General features: G+C 38.2%; 1 protein-coding gene across 4 annotated transcripts in view; it reads left to right on the forward strand.

Annotated features, from left to right (window-relative positions):
• The window catches only part of CLCN3 (chloride voltage-gated channel 3), a 54,004-nt gene that overhangs the window by 15,857 nt on the left and 21,311 nt on the right, over positions 1-16,836 (forward strand). For 2 of the 4 annotated variants that reach the window (XM_054166004.1, XM_054166020.1), the window contains exon 3: positions 16,576-16,733. In XM_054166004.1, the coding sequence (XP_054021979.1) occupies positions 16,576-16,733 (158 nt within the window). Of the gene's footprint in view, positions 1-6,303; positions 6,525-16,575; positions 16,734-16,836 lie in introns of those variants that run through there. The other 2 variants (XM_054166011.1, XM_009907702.2) reach the window with 2 other exon arrangements.

Below are 16,836 nucleotides of genomic sequence, written 5' to 3' on the forward strand. Positions count from 1 at the left end.
TAGCTTATGGAAATGAAACTGCTGTTGATAAAAAAAGGTTTGATATGAAACTAGGACAGGGTGACCTGAAACTAGAGTGACTTCACTGTCTTGCCAAATACCCATACTCTGGTAAGGCCTGCAGCATAGTGCTGGCGCTATCAGAGGTGGTAGTTCCTTTTCCACTTTCAAGAGGAAAAAGAATCAGGATTAAAATCCCAAGTTTCCCATCAAAAACAATTGCATCAAAGCATCAACTGCAGCAAATCAGTAAGCAGGTGTATCTGCTAATCATCACTGAGAGGTATCAAACTATTGACAGCTTATGGTTTGCTGTAGCTATATGTGATATATAGGTACATTATACATTAATAAAAATTTCTTGTTGTCCTTGCTGTTGTTATTTGTAGTGTTCTTGATCCTCTAAAACATTAAGTATCTTAAGAGCTCTTTTGTTAAAGTAGAGGATGAAAATTTTATTTCCATTGCTGCTTGCTTCTTTCCATCCCCAGTTTTCTCTTTTACAAGTTAAGGACTTCTGGTTTGATCAGTTGGACCTTGCAACTATGGCATGCTTTGGTCCTTTTTAGTACCTCTTACTGAACCTTTTCTGATAAAGTTAAGGAAGGGATCAAAACACAGCATTTTGGAGATGACCATATCGTGGAAATAGAATAGCAAGTCTTATTTAGACAGTTACTAAATATTGAGCTTATAGTTTCATGGAATTCAAGTATACCTGTCATAGTATAGTATTATGCATTAATAACATATAAAACTGCTATTGGCACTATGTTCACACAGCTCATGTTTGTATGGAGAAGATGTAATATTTTTGCAGATAGAGTGGAAGCTTAATATAATGACATATTTAGGGAGAAATACATATCAGTGCTGTACTTGTATCCCCAGTGCATAGTTTCAACAGTAAGTTGGAAATAGTGGCCAAAAATAAACAACACTAAAACAGAATAAGGGCAATCTAGCAGATAAATGAAAATAAGGAAATAGATTTTAGGTACAGAATGATCTCAGTAGCAGAATTTTGGCTGGTCCTGGAAAAGGAAAAAGTAAACTTTAGGAAAGCTGCTAAGTAAACCAGGATCTCTCCTACTAAGGATGCTGAAAGTTCTTGTTGATGAGTTTTAATTACAGTGTTAGCACATTGGAATGTAAGGAAAAGTCACATATACAAAGGTGAAAATACAGCAGGACCTGAAAAGAAAAAGAGTATAGATAGAAAGGAGTTAAGAGGCTCTTTGAGACTCAAGGTAACTTACGTACGGAAAATAGCCTGGTTTTCTTTCCAAGTCCTCTTCTCATGACTGGTAGAGTAAAAGTCAGTCATTTTTTATGTCAATGTAAAGCTGACTAACTTAAAAAGAAACCAAACACAACAATAAAAAAGAAAACCAAAACCAACAATAACAATGGGAAAACCCAACCTCTCATAGCTGTTAGCTATATATATAGTCTGTTGGTATCAAGGATTTTCTTCCAGCATGGTTGGGCTAAAGATCAGGAGCGTGATGGCCAACACGAGAAAGAAGTGAAAAGAAAACCAAAAAGAGTAATCATATCTTCAGTGTTTTGGACCTAAATGTCAAAGTAGTCTTTCAGGAGCGAACATATGGAGGTTTTTTCCAGTTTATTTTTGGTCTTCAGTGTTAATGCTGCATCATTAATTCATTTTATTCCTTTTTTTTTCTGTTAATTTCTTTCTTCACCTGTCCTAAAGTTTTGCATGGCAGGGAGAAGCCTTTACTTGCACTTCCCTGATTAGCAGTCAAGGTTCAGCTAGCCTGGAGGAAGTCAGCCTCAGAACTGATTATAAACAACATGCTTGTGGCTATGTGACCTGTTCTGCTGCATTCTGTTTGCTGGTTGGATTTCACTTCAGTTACCATTTTCCTTCTCTGGACAGCGAGTAAAAGCACCATTGGAAGTTATGCAATATTACAGAAGAATCATTCAAGAACCTGTGGTCTGCTGGTGAAGAAGCAAGCTTATTAGGCTAGATCCTAGAATAAAGTATTCTCTGCTAGGTGAAATGGTGTGAGTGGAATTAACTAATTTGTGGAAGACAAACAGTTATGGGGAAAAAAAGCCCCTGTGATTAGTAGCTTCTTTTTTTCCTTTTTATGTCTAATAAAATGCAAATTAAAAAAATCTTGCTTTTTATTACTACTAAATGCATTCCTTGGGGGGTTTTTGACTCCTCAAGGCCTTGAACTAATCAACAGCATAGGTTACAAATTTGGTTTTTTCTGCTTTTATACTTGGTCTACAATTTTTCCTGTCATTGTCTGTCTGCCCATTGAGGCTTTTGATGAGATGGCAACGGAAACAGCTTAAAGGAATGTATTTATAGCCCAGTACAGAGCTGAGAGCCTTTTGCAAACACCACTGTGATCAAGCACAGAGTTCTATATAATGCTGATGAATGAATGAAGTATGGGACTCCATAATGTAAGATTTTAAAAACAATATTTTTCCCCAATGTAATAATTTGAAGCTACATGTAACTGAACTTCCCCCCCCCCCCTTTTCTGACATTGCATCTTTGATTCTGGATCCTGTTGGTACTGAAGCTGGTAGAAGAGCATTTGTCCTCCTTTTATAATCTTTGGTGTTCTCAGTGCTGACCCTGTTTAACCTAGATTTTGTGATTGTTGTGTGATTCTGTGCAGAATGAACAAATTCAGACTGAAGGCACTGCAACTTCAGTAAGCTGAGTAAGAGAAGTCAAGATGGTGGAGGGATTAGATGGGCTTAATTACATCACATAGATCAAGAAAAGGTTAAATTAAAGAATAAACTGGAAAAAAGGACAGTAAAGCTGAAAAGGAATGGAAAGAGGAATAGAACATAGTGGGGTTTGAGAGATTTTGCGTATAATTTACACACTGTTGTAAGTAGATGCTTTCATGACCAACCTTTAACCAAGTGTACATACAAGTTAAATTCTTTTCAGAATGGTTGGAGATGGTAGCTATTTTGAGGAGTGCTCTATTATGTAGCATTTTTTTCAAGAGAACATTTCTATCTCTGCTGAAGGAGAAGCCTTAGTTTTGAGTAATAATAGGAAAGTTAAGGGTAGCCAAAATCTTTTGCATCAGTAACACCAACATTTGTAATTATCAGACACATTTTTGTCATCTCTTGTTACTTTAATGAAATCATTCAGTATCCCAAAGCTTACATTCAGAATTTCATGAAAGGCTTACTTACATTTTCATTAACTGATGCAATGAAATTGCACATTCTGTTACTGAAATAAACCAAACAATTGAGAGAATACATTTGGTTTATATGTAGCAATGTTCTTCACTCTCTTCCTTAAACCTAGCTTACTTTTTAATACGAAATGATGGAGTAGTGCTTTAGAATTAAGGTCCTCCATCCAGCCTTGGGTAAGCAGGCCATCATATGTCTGTGATACTCCTCTTTGCCTCTGTTACCTCAAAACACCTCTCCCTGGATGTCTCTCGTTTGTTCTTAACATTTTCAGATATTTTTGAGTGTTTTTCTTTCTGTAAAATGGAAAAAGATAAGGTATGGAGAGAGGATTAATAATTTTTTTTCCTCAATTCTTAGTAGATTTAAAGGTGTGTAATCCATATACGTTGTGATATTTCTAAAACAATGGTCTAAAAGCCCTTTTGTGCAGAGATAGATGGATCTCAGCAGTATGTGCCTGTTGAGAACAATAAGAGCTTTCAAACATGGTTATTTGGCCACGGAGGTTTTTTTGGAGGGGATTGAGCCCTTAGTCTGTAATTAGTGTGATGAAATCTCCTTGAAAGCAAGATGGTATGTAAACCTGCTGTTTATGAGCTCTGTGTACTAAATTGGCCACTTCAAAGCTTTCTCAGTCACTGAAAAGAAGGCCAAGTTTAGGCTTTACAACAAGGCTCCTAATGTTATGTACACCATAACACCTGAAATAGTTATTGACATGGTGTCTCTAGTTAACTATGATTTTAAAATTTGCTGTATTTCACAACAGAAATAATTGACATACTCTTTTGCATATGAACCTGTCAGTTAAAGACATATGTCACTTCAGATCAGGTAGCAAAAGAGTAATTTGGAAACATTAAATAGTGTAAACTTAAAAAAAAGGCTGGCTTTACTAGGTTAGGTTATGATGCATGGTACCTCACCCTCCTGCTTGAAAGCCTCCACCTTTCATGCTCTTGTTGGAATGGGAATACACACAGTGGTAGTGGTTACGAACAAAGGAGAACACAAGCCTTTGGTAATTGAGAAGGGAAAATGACTGTTCTGCTTTTTAAGAGTAGACAAAGGACTGTATTTGGCAGCCAGTCTATAAGCAGTGACGTTGGAAGAAGAGCTGTTGCAATTTTCAATTAAGTGGGCTCTTGAAATTTTATGTAGCAAATACGAAGTTGTATCTGTTTTAGAATGCAGACTTCTTTGCATTCTTTTCCCTTATATCTAAAGTGTATCAGAAATGCCTTCCAACTAGTTACACACTTTATTTTTTATAACTCTGAGTGTTAGACTTGCACAGACATTTTGCATATGCCTTAGTTGAATAAACAAGTTTAAGCCAACCAGTTTGCCATTTCTTTGCTATGACTGATTTTTATCATCAATTCTAAAGCATTGTAGCATTGGCGTATAAAAGATATAACTTCCTTAAGAACAGTCTTGGAAAATTATCTAAAACAAATGCATTTGAAAACTTGTGTTTGTCTGTCATGCTTTCAGATGTGGAAAAGCATACATAATAAAATCAATTCCTGTATGAGTGAAACTGTGGTGCTGGAGATATGCAGTACTCGCAGCAGTACTCTAAGTAATAAGTGGGACCCCTCATGCAAATCATGTATGTTATTGTGTATGCACATACACATGTACAAGATATGTTAGGGTTAGACTGAGACACTATAATGACTTGCATATCCATTTTCAGCTCTGGAGAGCTTTTTTTGTTGTTTTGTTTTCCTTTTATGCAGCTTGACAAATAGGAATCTCTTAAGCAGTAATGTAGTTAATGTATGACATTTTACTGAAGAGGAACACTTAAAACAACAGAGTAACAGATCAGGAAACAATTTTGTATTACTTGCTGGAAGGGAAGAAAAGGAAAAACAATATTCACATCTTGCATATGCATTTCATTACAACTGAACTATGGAAATCGTGTAAAATAGTTTTCTTATCAGTACTTGCAAAATAAAGCCAGTACAAGATCATGCAGTAAACCTAAAGTAACGAATGGGTTACATAATAGCGTCTGTTTCAAATGCAGGCAATTATGTAGTCAGTTGAAGATTTCCTGTCTTTAGATTCTGGTTGTTTGAAGTGCTTGGGTTTTGCCATAACTGTAACAGTCACTGATGATGTATCCCTTGAATGCCTTCATTAGCGTTCATGTGGGTTGTTGCCTATTTTTGGGTCTGTGACTTTTAAAGCACTTGTACTGTTTTGTCAGTGTGTAGATTTGAGGCAAGCTGAAGTATGGTCTTGTGTTGTGGTATGTTTGACGCTCCAGCCCTCCCAGTCGTTTTCATATGTATGTATGTTATGCAGTTGTAATTATCACACACACACACAATGAGACACCAGACCATTCAGTTACATATGCAATTAAACTTTTGGTTATATAGGTTCAAATCTGATACTCACTGCTGTAGAACTGAAAATTCTACATCATGAATGGGTGGAGGAGGGAAAGGGGACAGTGAAAGTTAAGTATGCTAAGCCAGTGGAGCAGAGCGGTTGGCTTGTAGCAAGTTACACTCTTCTTCCTTGGGGGTAATAATTTTGGTGTTTGAAAAGAGTAAATAAAAATGTGAGACAGGCGTCCCCTCCCACCAGCGGTAATGCATGAATTTTGCCTTCTAAATGCAGTTCTGTTAGACGTTCCTGCTGGTGTGGCTTCAGCGGGCTGAACAAAACACGTGTGAACAGATATTTTTGCGTGTTTGCTTTTTTAATGGGTCCAGTAACGCCACCGTTCGCTTACTGCAAGGGCGGCCTGTCCTGGCAGCTGCACTCGTGCATGCGAACTTGTGTGTCTGGCCCCACGGCGCTTTCCTTTGACACCGAAGCCGTAGGAGGGGCTGGGGTGTGCCCCTCCCGTAAGTTGGAAACGGTTCTTTATTGCGTTCCTCTTCCCGCCACCAGTAAAGCGCGTTGCTCTCTTTTCTCGGGCGGACGCGACAATCCGCAGCAATAAGCGCTGCGGCCGGGGCGGGAGGCGCAGGTAGCGGGGCCGGTGCCGGGCGGCGGGCGCGGCTCGCACTGACAGGCGCTGGCAACGGCTGCGGCCGCCCTGCGCTGACATCAGCAGCGGGGCAGAGCCCGGCTCCTGCGGCGGCGCGCAGGCCGGCTCCTGGTCAAAGATGGCAGCGTCCCCCGCGGCCGCCCTTGTGTGCGAAGTGCCGCGGCCCCTCTGAGCAGGCAGGCGGGCTACGGGTTCGGCACGTCCATGGATGTCTCTTCTGATCCGTACCTGCCCTACGATGGCGGGGGAGAAGATGGCATTCCGCTCAGGGAGTTGCATAAACGAGGTATGCCGAATTTACGTTCGAGTAGCTTGTTTGCATATCTGGATATGCGAGGCTGCTGTTCAGATATGAAGCAGAGGTGGAAGGGCTTGCTAATGATCGCATTGCTTTGTTTCGCCAGCCTTTGGAGGGAGGAGAATTCAGTTCTGGCTCGTTCCCGTGTTGTCAGTGATTGTTTTCTCTGTGAGCAGATTAGTCCTGCTCCACGTCTCATCGGCTTGTGACTCCATCTTCGATATGTGGCATTCGTGTCTCTCGCCCTCCCTTTCTTTCTTTTCTTTTCTTTTCTTTTTTTTTTTCCCTCCCTTTTTCTTTCTGTATTTTAAATCAGTAAAACTGCCTAGCGCATTGAAATCACACACAGATTACGCCTGTGACTGGCGATGACCAAATTGGCAAGAGTTTATTAAATCGACTATTTGCATGCCTTTGACTGATTTGAATAGGAACAGTGTTTATCTAGTTTTGAAGTTTCCGTACGTGCTTTTAGCCTTGGCCCTTTTTTGACGTCTTTGATACGTGAAGGAAAAGCTCTACAATTGTAACACGTCAGTTACACCAATATTGATGAGCTCTTAAGAAACTCGAGCTTTGTGGTAGGTTCTTTACACTGTTGCTTGCAAGGAAGCAGATTTAAAGAGAAAACGTTCCTCTCAGTGTTTGGAGAGGAAAAAAAATCCTCTTTTAAGCTTGCCTTCTGTTTCTTTCTGCGAATTTAAAGCAGAATACCTTCTGTATAGATTTGGTTTTGCACTGAGAAGCTGTAGTATATATAAGTAAAGCTAAACCTTCACATACTGAGGATATAAGTAGTTATTAGTGGTTGTTTTGGGGGGTTTTTTGGTTGGGTTTGATAGTTACACTGCAGTGTTTAAAAACAGTAAATATCATAAAATCTTTATTTTTGTTTAAATTAATCTAAATTTGGAAAGCTATCAGCATGTATGGCTGTTGGTGATGGCATTAGAGAGGAAGCAGGCTGAGAATAAAGATCTGATTTATATACCATTAAGGGCTTTTTCTGTCCATGTTAGTTTATTGAGTCACCTTTCTGTATATATACTCTTAGTTCTATAAATCAGTTCACACCTTTTTTTTTTTTGTTCCATCCAGCATTTTTTCTGTGTTTTATTAGTTCACATAAAAGTTGTTTGTTGTCTTTTTATGATTCTTGGAATGTTTTTCAGTGTATGTTAAGAATATCAACAAGTTCAAATTCAGCTTAAGACAAGCAGATTTTATTCTGCCCACATCATTATTATATAGCAACTGATAGATAGTTCTCTAAGTCAGATTTTGGAATAATTTCTGAAAAATCAGGGGTGTTGTTTTCTTAGAACATTTGAAGGATGCAAATTTGAGATCTAGTTGGTGAAGGAAAGGTGCAATGAAGACAAAGCCAGGCTCTTTTCAGTTGTGCCTAGTGACAGGACCAGAGGCAGTAGGCACAAACTGAAACATGGGAGGTTCTCTATAAACATCAGGAAGCAGTTTTTTATTGAGAGTGACTAGGCCTTGCAACAGTTTGCACAGAGGGGTTGTCAGATCTCCTTCCATGGAGAAGGAGATCTTCCATTCAGAAGCTATCTGGATATGGTCCTGAGAAGCCAGCTGTAGGTGGCCCTGCCTGAGCAAGGGGTTGGACTAGAGGACCTAAGGAGATTCCTTCCAACCATTCTGTGAGTTTAGATTTGTAGATAGATTTAAAGATGAAGACTGGAAAACAGCCTTAATATTACACCTTCAAACTCTTCAAATTATAGTTAGACACTGAAATGTGATTAGGTGTATATTCCTCAAGATTACCAGGCTTTAGATGATTTTACAATACAGAAGTAGATATTTGCAGTGCTTAATAGCATCTGGGGGCTTGGAATATTGCTATTAACCATACAGATTATGAATACTGCAGTGAAAACAGTCAAGGGTTCAAGTATGTGTTCCCTTTAGTGGTGAAGTAGCCAGAAGCCAGCAAGAGAATTTCCAGTTTTGACTTGTCACTTTTATGCAGTCTCACTGAATTCCGTTAGGGCTTATACTTCCTCTGTTCTAATACTGGATTTCAAAACCAGTGTTGCTAGTGCTTCTTTGGTTTGCTAATGGTGAGTTTAGATTTAATTAAAACCAAACAAAACCCCCAAAACAACAACAAAAAAACCCCACCAAAACCAACTAAACAAACAGAAAAACTATGCCAAAACAAATGCACCCCAACCCCCGTGAAAACCACAAATAGCAGCAACAAGACCCCAACAGTGTTACCACAATCTCTTATAAATCTTGTCAAGTGCATAGAATTCATAACAAAATTGAGGCTCCAGACCAGTTGGCTCCATAGATTTAATCAAAATTTGTATTTCCTGCTGATTTACAATACCACAGTAATTTGTTATTGTCATCTAGCCATCGAAGGCTTAGAATACTAACAGACAAAATGAGAAATTTAAAGTAAATTCTTGACGTTTATTTGTATTTGTGAGTCCTAACAAAAGATACAAAACTTTTCTTCCTGTCATGTAGGTCTCAAAACATTGTAATAACGAGCTAAGAGAAATTGGATATTTTGAGAAAATGAACTTAGTTGGTAGAGCTTGTGGATTGTTTTCTCCTTACACACTAACAGATGTGGGAGGAGGTGGTTTTCAGGTAGCTTTGGAAGGCAGAGTCCTTACTCTGTCCTGCAGAGCAATGTTAGTGTCATGCAAAACTGCTTTGTAACATCAAAGCATTTGTAGCACTAATTGAGTGCAGTGGCATACTCGAAGTGCCTGTCCCTCAGCAAACATGAAATGAAAGTTTAAATCATTAGGGGTCTTTGAGATTCATTTGACAGCCTTTTCTAACATTCAAGTGTCAGAATTCGTTATTAAAAGCCTCTGTTAGTTTACAGTAAGATGATGTTTGTGGGGGGGTTTCTTGGTCCTAATACACTGTGGAACATCAAATGGAAATTTTAAAATCTGTGTTTATTGTGTGATGGTTATTCATAACTATGTGGGAAAAAAAATACAGATTTTATTGAATACTTCTTATCATGAGTTCCTCTTACTTTCTCTGCTCTGAGACTTCTCTTTATGTAGTACTAAATGCACTGTTCTAGACCCCCTTATCCTCTCTGATACACCAAAATAAAACTGCAGGAACACAGTTCACTTCTTTCTCTGGTAACTAAAAGAGTTAAAAGTATTACATCTTTCTTCAGAAAGGATTGTAATATCTTTAGTTAGAGTGGCACATATTGTAAGTAACTGACATGTACACTTCTTCATAAGAATGTTTATTATAATAAACCCCATACTGGAAGAGGTGTTGTGTAAACTGATTGTGTGGCTCAGTTCTTTGCCTTTGGATTATTTTTTGCATCATTATTGCTAGCTGGACCTTTTTGAAAGGTCAAAATTATCAGTATCTTGGTTGTCTTCCAGCCTTTCCACAGACGTGCTCACTCTCTTTGATTCCCTTTCCCCCTTTTTATTTTTTTCCTGAATAAGAATTCATTTTATCATTCATTAAAAACTTGAAGTCTAACCAATAGTAGCGGCAGGCTATTAGTTGCAAAGCTTGAGCTTCAGCAAGCATAAAGATAAACTCCCTATTATTTGTTACATATACATAAGCATGATTTGAGTTTTAGGTTTAGGAAGTCCACAAGTGAAATTAATGAAACGCTGTTCCACTAATAATCTGCAGTTCAGTCAGTAGCCAGATGTGAAGTTTACATATCTGAAGAGCACACTAAATTTACTGATAAAAACAGTAAACCTTTCCTTTTTTTCTCTTTTGAGAGAGAAAATAACTCATGATTTACTATGCACCAGTCATCATTGCATGTAGGTGCAATTCCTGTTGCTTAGACTACTAAAAATGGGCAAACCTCTCTTCCCTTCTTCACCCCCCTGCACTTCACCTATTACTATAAGCTATGGGACAGAGGATATTTAGTGCTATCCTAGGAACTGTTTGGGTCAGATGCCTGCTGAACTGAGATCCTCTAAATGGTAAAAGTCACACTTTTATATTTTAGGCTGCATTTCTGCTTATGGGTTTCTTATGCTCATAAACTTAAGGATTACTAAAAAATCAAAAGCCATTAGAGACTGAAATTCTCAGTGTGACCTTTAAAGTAAATGGGTGTGAAAGTTGTGTACACATGCTCAGAGCTAGAGTTTGACCCTGGAATTTTAGTGATAGCAGAGGAAGAGTAATAAAATTAATTGTTTAGACTAATTAGGGATTCATGACAGAAAATGCAGTCAAGATGATTACAGTTTTGTAACACAGAGCTCTTTGAGAAAAGGCATTACTTGAAGAAACTCAGCGTAATTGCAACACTGAATTTTTGCTGCACTTCGGTTTATGTTTCCTAGTATAAAAAGGGAGTAAGGATTTTCAGTTACACGTTTAGCGTATTCGACTTCAGTAGTTAACAGAAAGTACCATGAGAGATGACTATAGTTCTTTGTAGGTAGTTACAGCTTATCTGTCTACCTGTGCTGTGTGACTGGTACATTTCTCTATTAGGCACATATTTCATAATTTTGGAAATAATTTTGAGGTGTATTGTTATCTGAGATATTAGAAAGCCTAATGAACAAACCAGGATTATGCCATCCTTGGGCCTGAGTGTGGCCTGATTGAGATAATCATATTAGCAGACATTATTATTACTGTATCCTGTCTTTGCCTTACAAAACAAGGTATCAGTAAGTAGCTCTTGGGTCTATGCAGCAGCGGTGCTGCTTAAAAATCTGATTACCTCTATTTCTGTTGCTCTGACTCACAGTGCCTTGGCTACTGTTAGGTTGCTTTCCTTTTGTAACATTTGCCTTACCTAACTTTATACCTTCTGTTTTCCCCCTTTCTGCACTGTTCATCTTATATTTAAGCTGTAAATTCAGTAGTGCAAGGATCCCCAAAACAGCATGCATATCTGAAGTCTCATTGTAGACATAACCATGTAAATACAATCCATTCTGCCTTTAGGAGTGCAAGAGAATAAATCTGTAATAATAAAGCCTTTTTTTTCTGCTGCATCATAGAAACAGAAATGTTTCTTCCATCTTAAATAAAAAGCCAAAGCCATTTATGTTGTTTTTTCTAATCTTGCAGTACTTAACCTCTGTTTTGCTGTGCATTTGCAGTACATGCAAGTCTTCAAAAGTCTTCATTTAAATCTGAGGTGCTATTATTCTACTTTCATTTAGTTCCTACTTTTTCAAGGTATTTATAACACAGACCTTCATTACTATTTTTTTTGGCAGAAGAAATGGAGAGGAGGGGATTATCACTCAGTACATGGGTAAAGCATTTTATTTCTTTTCCATGTCCTGCATCTTTCTGTTCCCTATCTATCATGATTTTACCAGCTAATGTTTTTCAGTTTGTGTACATACAGTTATGTCATTTTTTGATGCATTTTTATTGTAATGCAGAGATGAATTTGTGTTTGTAGGCCTTTGATACAGTTTAGAAGAGCCATCTGAAGACACAGACTGACAATTCATTTATATACAAGGGGCATGTATTACTTGATTAAAAAGACTTTAAAATCATTTTTCATCAATAGTAGCAATGGACAGCGCTATGGCATGGCGTGCTGTGATTCTGGCTCTGAAATGTAAAAGATACTTCTAAGCAAGAAGAGATGATAGTGCTTAAAGACTCCTCTGCAGTGCTTGCAGACACATTGAAATAAATCGTCATCTTTTGCTCCCTCGTTTTTTAATTAAAAGCCTCATATTTTGGAATCTGAATATAGAGGCAGAAAGAAGCTGAGGCACTAGCACATACCCTCTGTGTACAAGAAGTGTAAATGATCCTTAGAGTCTGCATTGCATTCAGGATGTTTCCGCACCTCTATTCACTTTGCCACCTAATACCCAAGGACGCCTGGGTGAAGCAAAGCCTTGGATTAGTATCTGGCATCCTGAAAGCTACAGCCCTTGCTGATGTTAATGCTCAGCAGGTTTGGATGGTCAAGGAAAGCTTATTCCAGCCTTTGGAGTAAACTGATTAGCTTCAGTTTCACTTGGCAGAGGTGCATTTTTTTGCCTTTTTTTAAACACCACCCACACACACACTGCTTGGAGTAATACAAATGTGCTATTTCTGTGCTACACAAATGTGGCACTTCTGTCAGCCAGAAGGGTTGCTGAGGGAAAGACTGTGTGGTTGTGCACAATCTAGAAAAAGGGATGTGTGAGCAGCAGCAAACTAGTGTATTTTTGCTGTAAGAGTTAGTAGTTAAGTATCTTGTAGACAAATACCTTTGAGCAGTTGGGTCCTATTATTGGTTTGCTATTGACTTCAATATTGTTTGTCTGTTGTGTTTGCAACTCTGAAATGTTTATCATAGGCACTTTTGGGAATTTTGAGCTCTGACAAATGGATCTTACTGTCCAGTGTCTGGTTATTAATGTGCATGTAGAAATTTGAATCATTTCAAGCAGAAGGACAAGCTTGAGGTCAAGCTGTGCCGATACGTCTTGTTGTGCTAAGTGCTTGTTGTGGTTTTGAAGACTAAGGCTGCTTGTATTTTGATGAAAAGCACTTGCAGTGAGTTGTAGCCTGAGAAAGGGTCTTGAAATTTGAAAACTGGAAGAAAAGGGGAAAGAAGGAAGGGAAAATACTTTCTGAGCACTGAGAATGTTGATAAGGCTATGTTTGCTAAATCTTAAAATGTATTAAGGTAATGATGATTTCCTGTTTGAAGGTTACAGTGTTTTGATAAAAAAGTATGGTAGGGATTTTAACTAAATCCATTTAATTGAAAATAAATGTAATAATATTTTGATGAAACTGGTAATAAATTATGAAAATTTGCATGTGTTTGTGCTGATGAGAACCATTATCATCAAAGCTGGAAGAAGCTTCTTAGTGTGTGAAATGCTGGAGAAGGAAGGGAAGGAAGGGAGGTGGAAGTTTGGAAAAGTGTTGAGTATTGGTAAAGGTGTATTTCTTGAAATTCTCCTGTTGAATAGTTATATACTACATGGATTTTACTAGCTGGAGAATGTACTCTCACAGCTGTCAGGTTTATGTATGTTAGATAAAGAGCATCAGATTTTGTATGGTTGTCTTCACAGTGCTCTGTAGGACAGCCTTTCTACCACATTAATGCAGGGTATTGCTGCTACCCGTTACTCATTTGGTACAAGATTGTAGCTATTCAGCTGCATCAGGTGTTCATGGCAGCTCTGTATTCTACAAAAACACATCTTTAGCTTTGTATCTTGTTCTATGTCTTCTCCCCATCATACAGTAATAATTTATATTCCAGTATTTGCTGTGCCAGCAACTGCTGGCAAAGTAGGAACCTCACATGGTTTGGGTGGGATTTTTTATTGTATCTGGGCAATAACCATTCTTTGTTGTCTACTTCAAGTAGAGTACAAGTTTAGGAAACTGTTTGATTACATTGTAACTTTGTAGGTAATTAATAATTAAACTGTGGTTGAATTTAATTTATATTTCTTTGGTTTGCAAATGAGGTTTATTTAATAGAAAAATAACATTTTCGTAGTGTGTTTTGTTACTCTTTTAAATTTGAGAGCTAAACAAATCATTACATTGTCAATGTTCTTAATACTTATTCCACAAACATGTATCTTGATTCCTTTCTAATTATGAGAATTGGAAATGGCAAGAGAATTGAACCCCTTATCCTAAAGCAAGGTTTTCACAGTCACCTCTATTAGCAAATCCGATTTAATTGGTTGTTGTTAGCCTTTTATTAATGGAAGCATAGGTAGTGCTTCTCTACATTTGCCTTAAGAGAGACTAGCAGCAGCTAGGGAAGAGATTTGCAGAGCTTATCTATAGGGAATAAATGAGGGAGAATTTAATATGGCACAGACTGGGATAAAAAACCAGCACTGAGAGAGGTGGCAGCCAGGCTAGTACGAGAGAATGGTATTACAGGATGTTAGGGGTGGGAAAGGACCTTTGGAGATCCTTAAGTCCAGCCCTCTGCCAGAGCAGGATCATAGAATCTAGCACAGGTTGCTGAGAAATGCATCCAGATGGGTCTTGAAAGTCTCCAGAGGAGACTCCACAACCTCTCTGGGGAGCTTGTTCCGGTGTTCTGTGACTCTCACAGTGAAGAAGTTCCTACTGATGTTGAGGTGGAACCTCCTGTGCTGTAGTTCATATCCATTACCCCTTGTCCTATCACAGGGTGCAACTGAAAAGAGCCTGTCCCCTCCGTCTTGACACCCAGACCTCAGATATTTAGAATAGAATAGAATTAACCCCATCAAGTCTTTTCCTTAACACCTCCAGTGATGGTGACTCCACCACCTCCCTGGGCAGCCATTTTATAAACATTTATTAAATGCCCCCTGAGTCTTCTCTTCTCCAGACTAAACAGCCCCAGGTCTCTCAAGCTCTCCTCACAGGGCACATGCTCCAGGCCCTCAGTCATCCTGGTAGCCTTTTGTTGGACTCTCTGGAGTAGATCCCTATTCCTCTTGAAGTGGGGAGCCTGGGTATTGGCATTGTTGAGGAGTTACCTCTTGTGTTTGCATTTTCTTTATTTAATTTGAAGACTGTTTGCTTGTTTGTTTGTTTTTAAGTAGTCTTTTTACAGAATTTTCTAACAGACATAAATGAGACCTCTCAAGCAATGGATGACTGAGGCACACCTTTGACTCTAATACCAGGTGTCACACCGCTTTTGCTAGATCTCAGACTTCACAAATTGCAAGGGGAAAGGCACATTTTACCTCTGTCTAAATCTAATTGTCAGTTGTCGGTGAGAGCTGGGGCTGGTATACTCAACATTTGTAGTATTTGGAAGTTAAAATAGGCCCTTGGAAGACTTTTTTGTAAGTTGGAAACTTCTACTGGTAACACTAGGAAAATTAAAAAGAAAAACATCAAAAACCCAAACAAGCATAGCCAACTCAGAAAAAGCCCACTTGTCTAATCATCTGAGTGCTAGTCTAGTGAAATGAGTTCTAATACCTGCCTGAACTGATAGAAGTCCTGGCCAATTAGGGCCTACATTCCTAAGAATAGAGATTATTGTGGTATGCCACATGCTGTTAGCCAAATGATTTTGTTCTTAGTCAAACAAGTGAGAGTAATCGCTCTTTAAGTCATTGTCTATATGAACCTCATTATAAACATTCTTTTTACAGTGATTACCGTTGCAGAAACAGTTGGGTGGGCAAATGGTGACCATAATGTATTTAAGCAGCCAGCCATTCATTATACTTTGAATCTGTAAATATACCACAGGAATTCAAAAAATCTAAATTTTTGCATAATTGATGACAGTTGTAAGCTTAAAAAGAAAACAACAAACAAACAACTTTCTTGATCACTTGTGACTAGGGAAAAATTCTCAGTACCCCTCTTGTTCTCGTTACTCTGATCACTGAAAGAAATACTGTTGGAATGTTGCTCTGTTGGCTGCTTGTGAATGAACTAGCTAGTGATGATGAATTAGTAGAATTAGTAAAACTTTTCAAGACTGAGGGCTGTTCTGTGAGTTACCTGAGAGAAATAAATTTTTAAAAAGTAAAAATTTGCTTGGCTTTTTGTTACTTTATTTCAGCTGTACTGATAATCTGTTGCTAATGTATTCATAGGTTTGGTTTAGAGATGTAGGAGATAAGTAATCAATGGTGTGTGTATTTTAACATATGGAAGTGCTGTGAACTTTAATCATCTGGTTTTGTTTTCTTACAGTCAGATTTTTCTTCTGGTAGTTCACAAACTGAACAGTAAACTTAAAATGTGTGTTGAAGCTGCTCTCTTTTTCTACTTTGTTCTGTTGAAGTTTCTCTGAAGTCTGCGTACGAAGCAGAACGACAATTGACAAATGCGTTCGTGTTTAACCAGTGGAAATAGTATCACTGACGTGCAAATTTAATCTGCAGATGAGTGACAGGAAAAACAGACGTGCAGCGCTGAAAGACCTAAATGAAGTAAAATACGCATATTATGGGATGTGTGTCAATTTTGTGCTTGGAAATTTTAGACCTTGTAGAACATTACAATATCCATCTTATTGCAGAATTAATTTCTTCCTGTCTTTCCTCTGCCACAGGAACTCATTATACAATGACAAATGGAGGAAGTATCAACAGTTCAACGCATTTACTGGATCTTCTGGATGAACCAATTCCTGGAGTAGGAACATACGATGACTTCCATACCATTGACTGGGTTCGAGAGAAGTGCAAAGACAGAGAAAGGCACAGACGGGTACTTGAGACAAATAACAGTACCGGGAAAATACTTTTTGTTGGGTGTTGGTCTGATCTAGTAACACACACAAATGTACATGCTTTACATAGCAAGTTAAAAT

This window comes from Dryobates pubescens, chromosome 1, assembly GCF_014839835.1.
Source record: "Dryobates pubescens isolate bDryPub1 chromosome 1, bDryPub1.pri, whole genome shotgun sequence".
Classification (NCBI taxonomy): Eukaryota; Metazoa; Chordata; class Aves; order Piciformes; family Picidae; genus Dryobates; species Dryobates pubescens.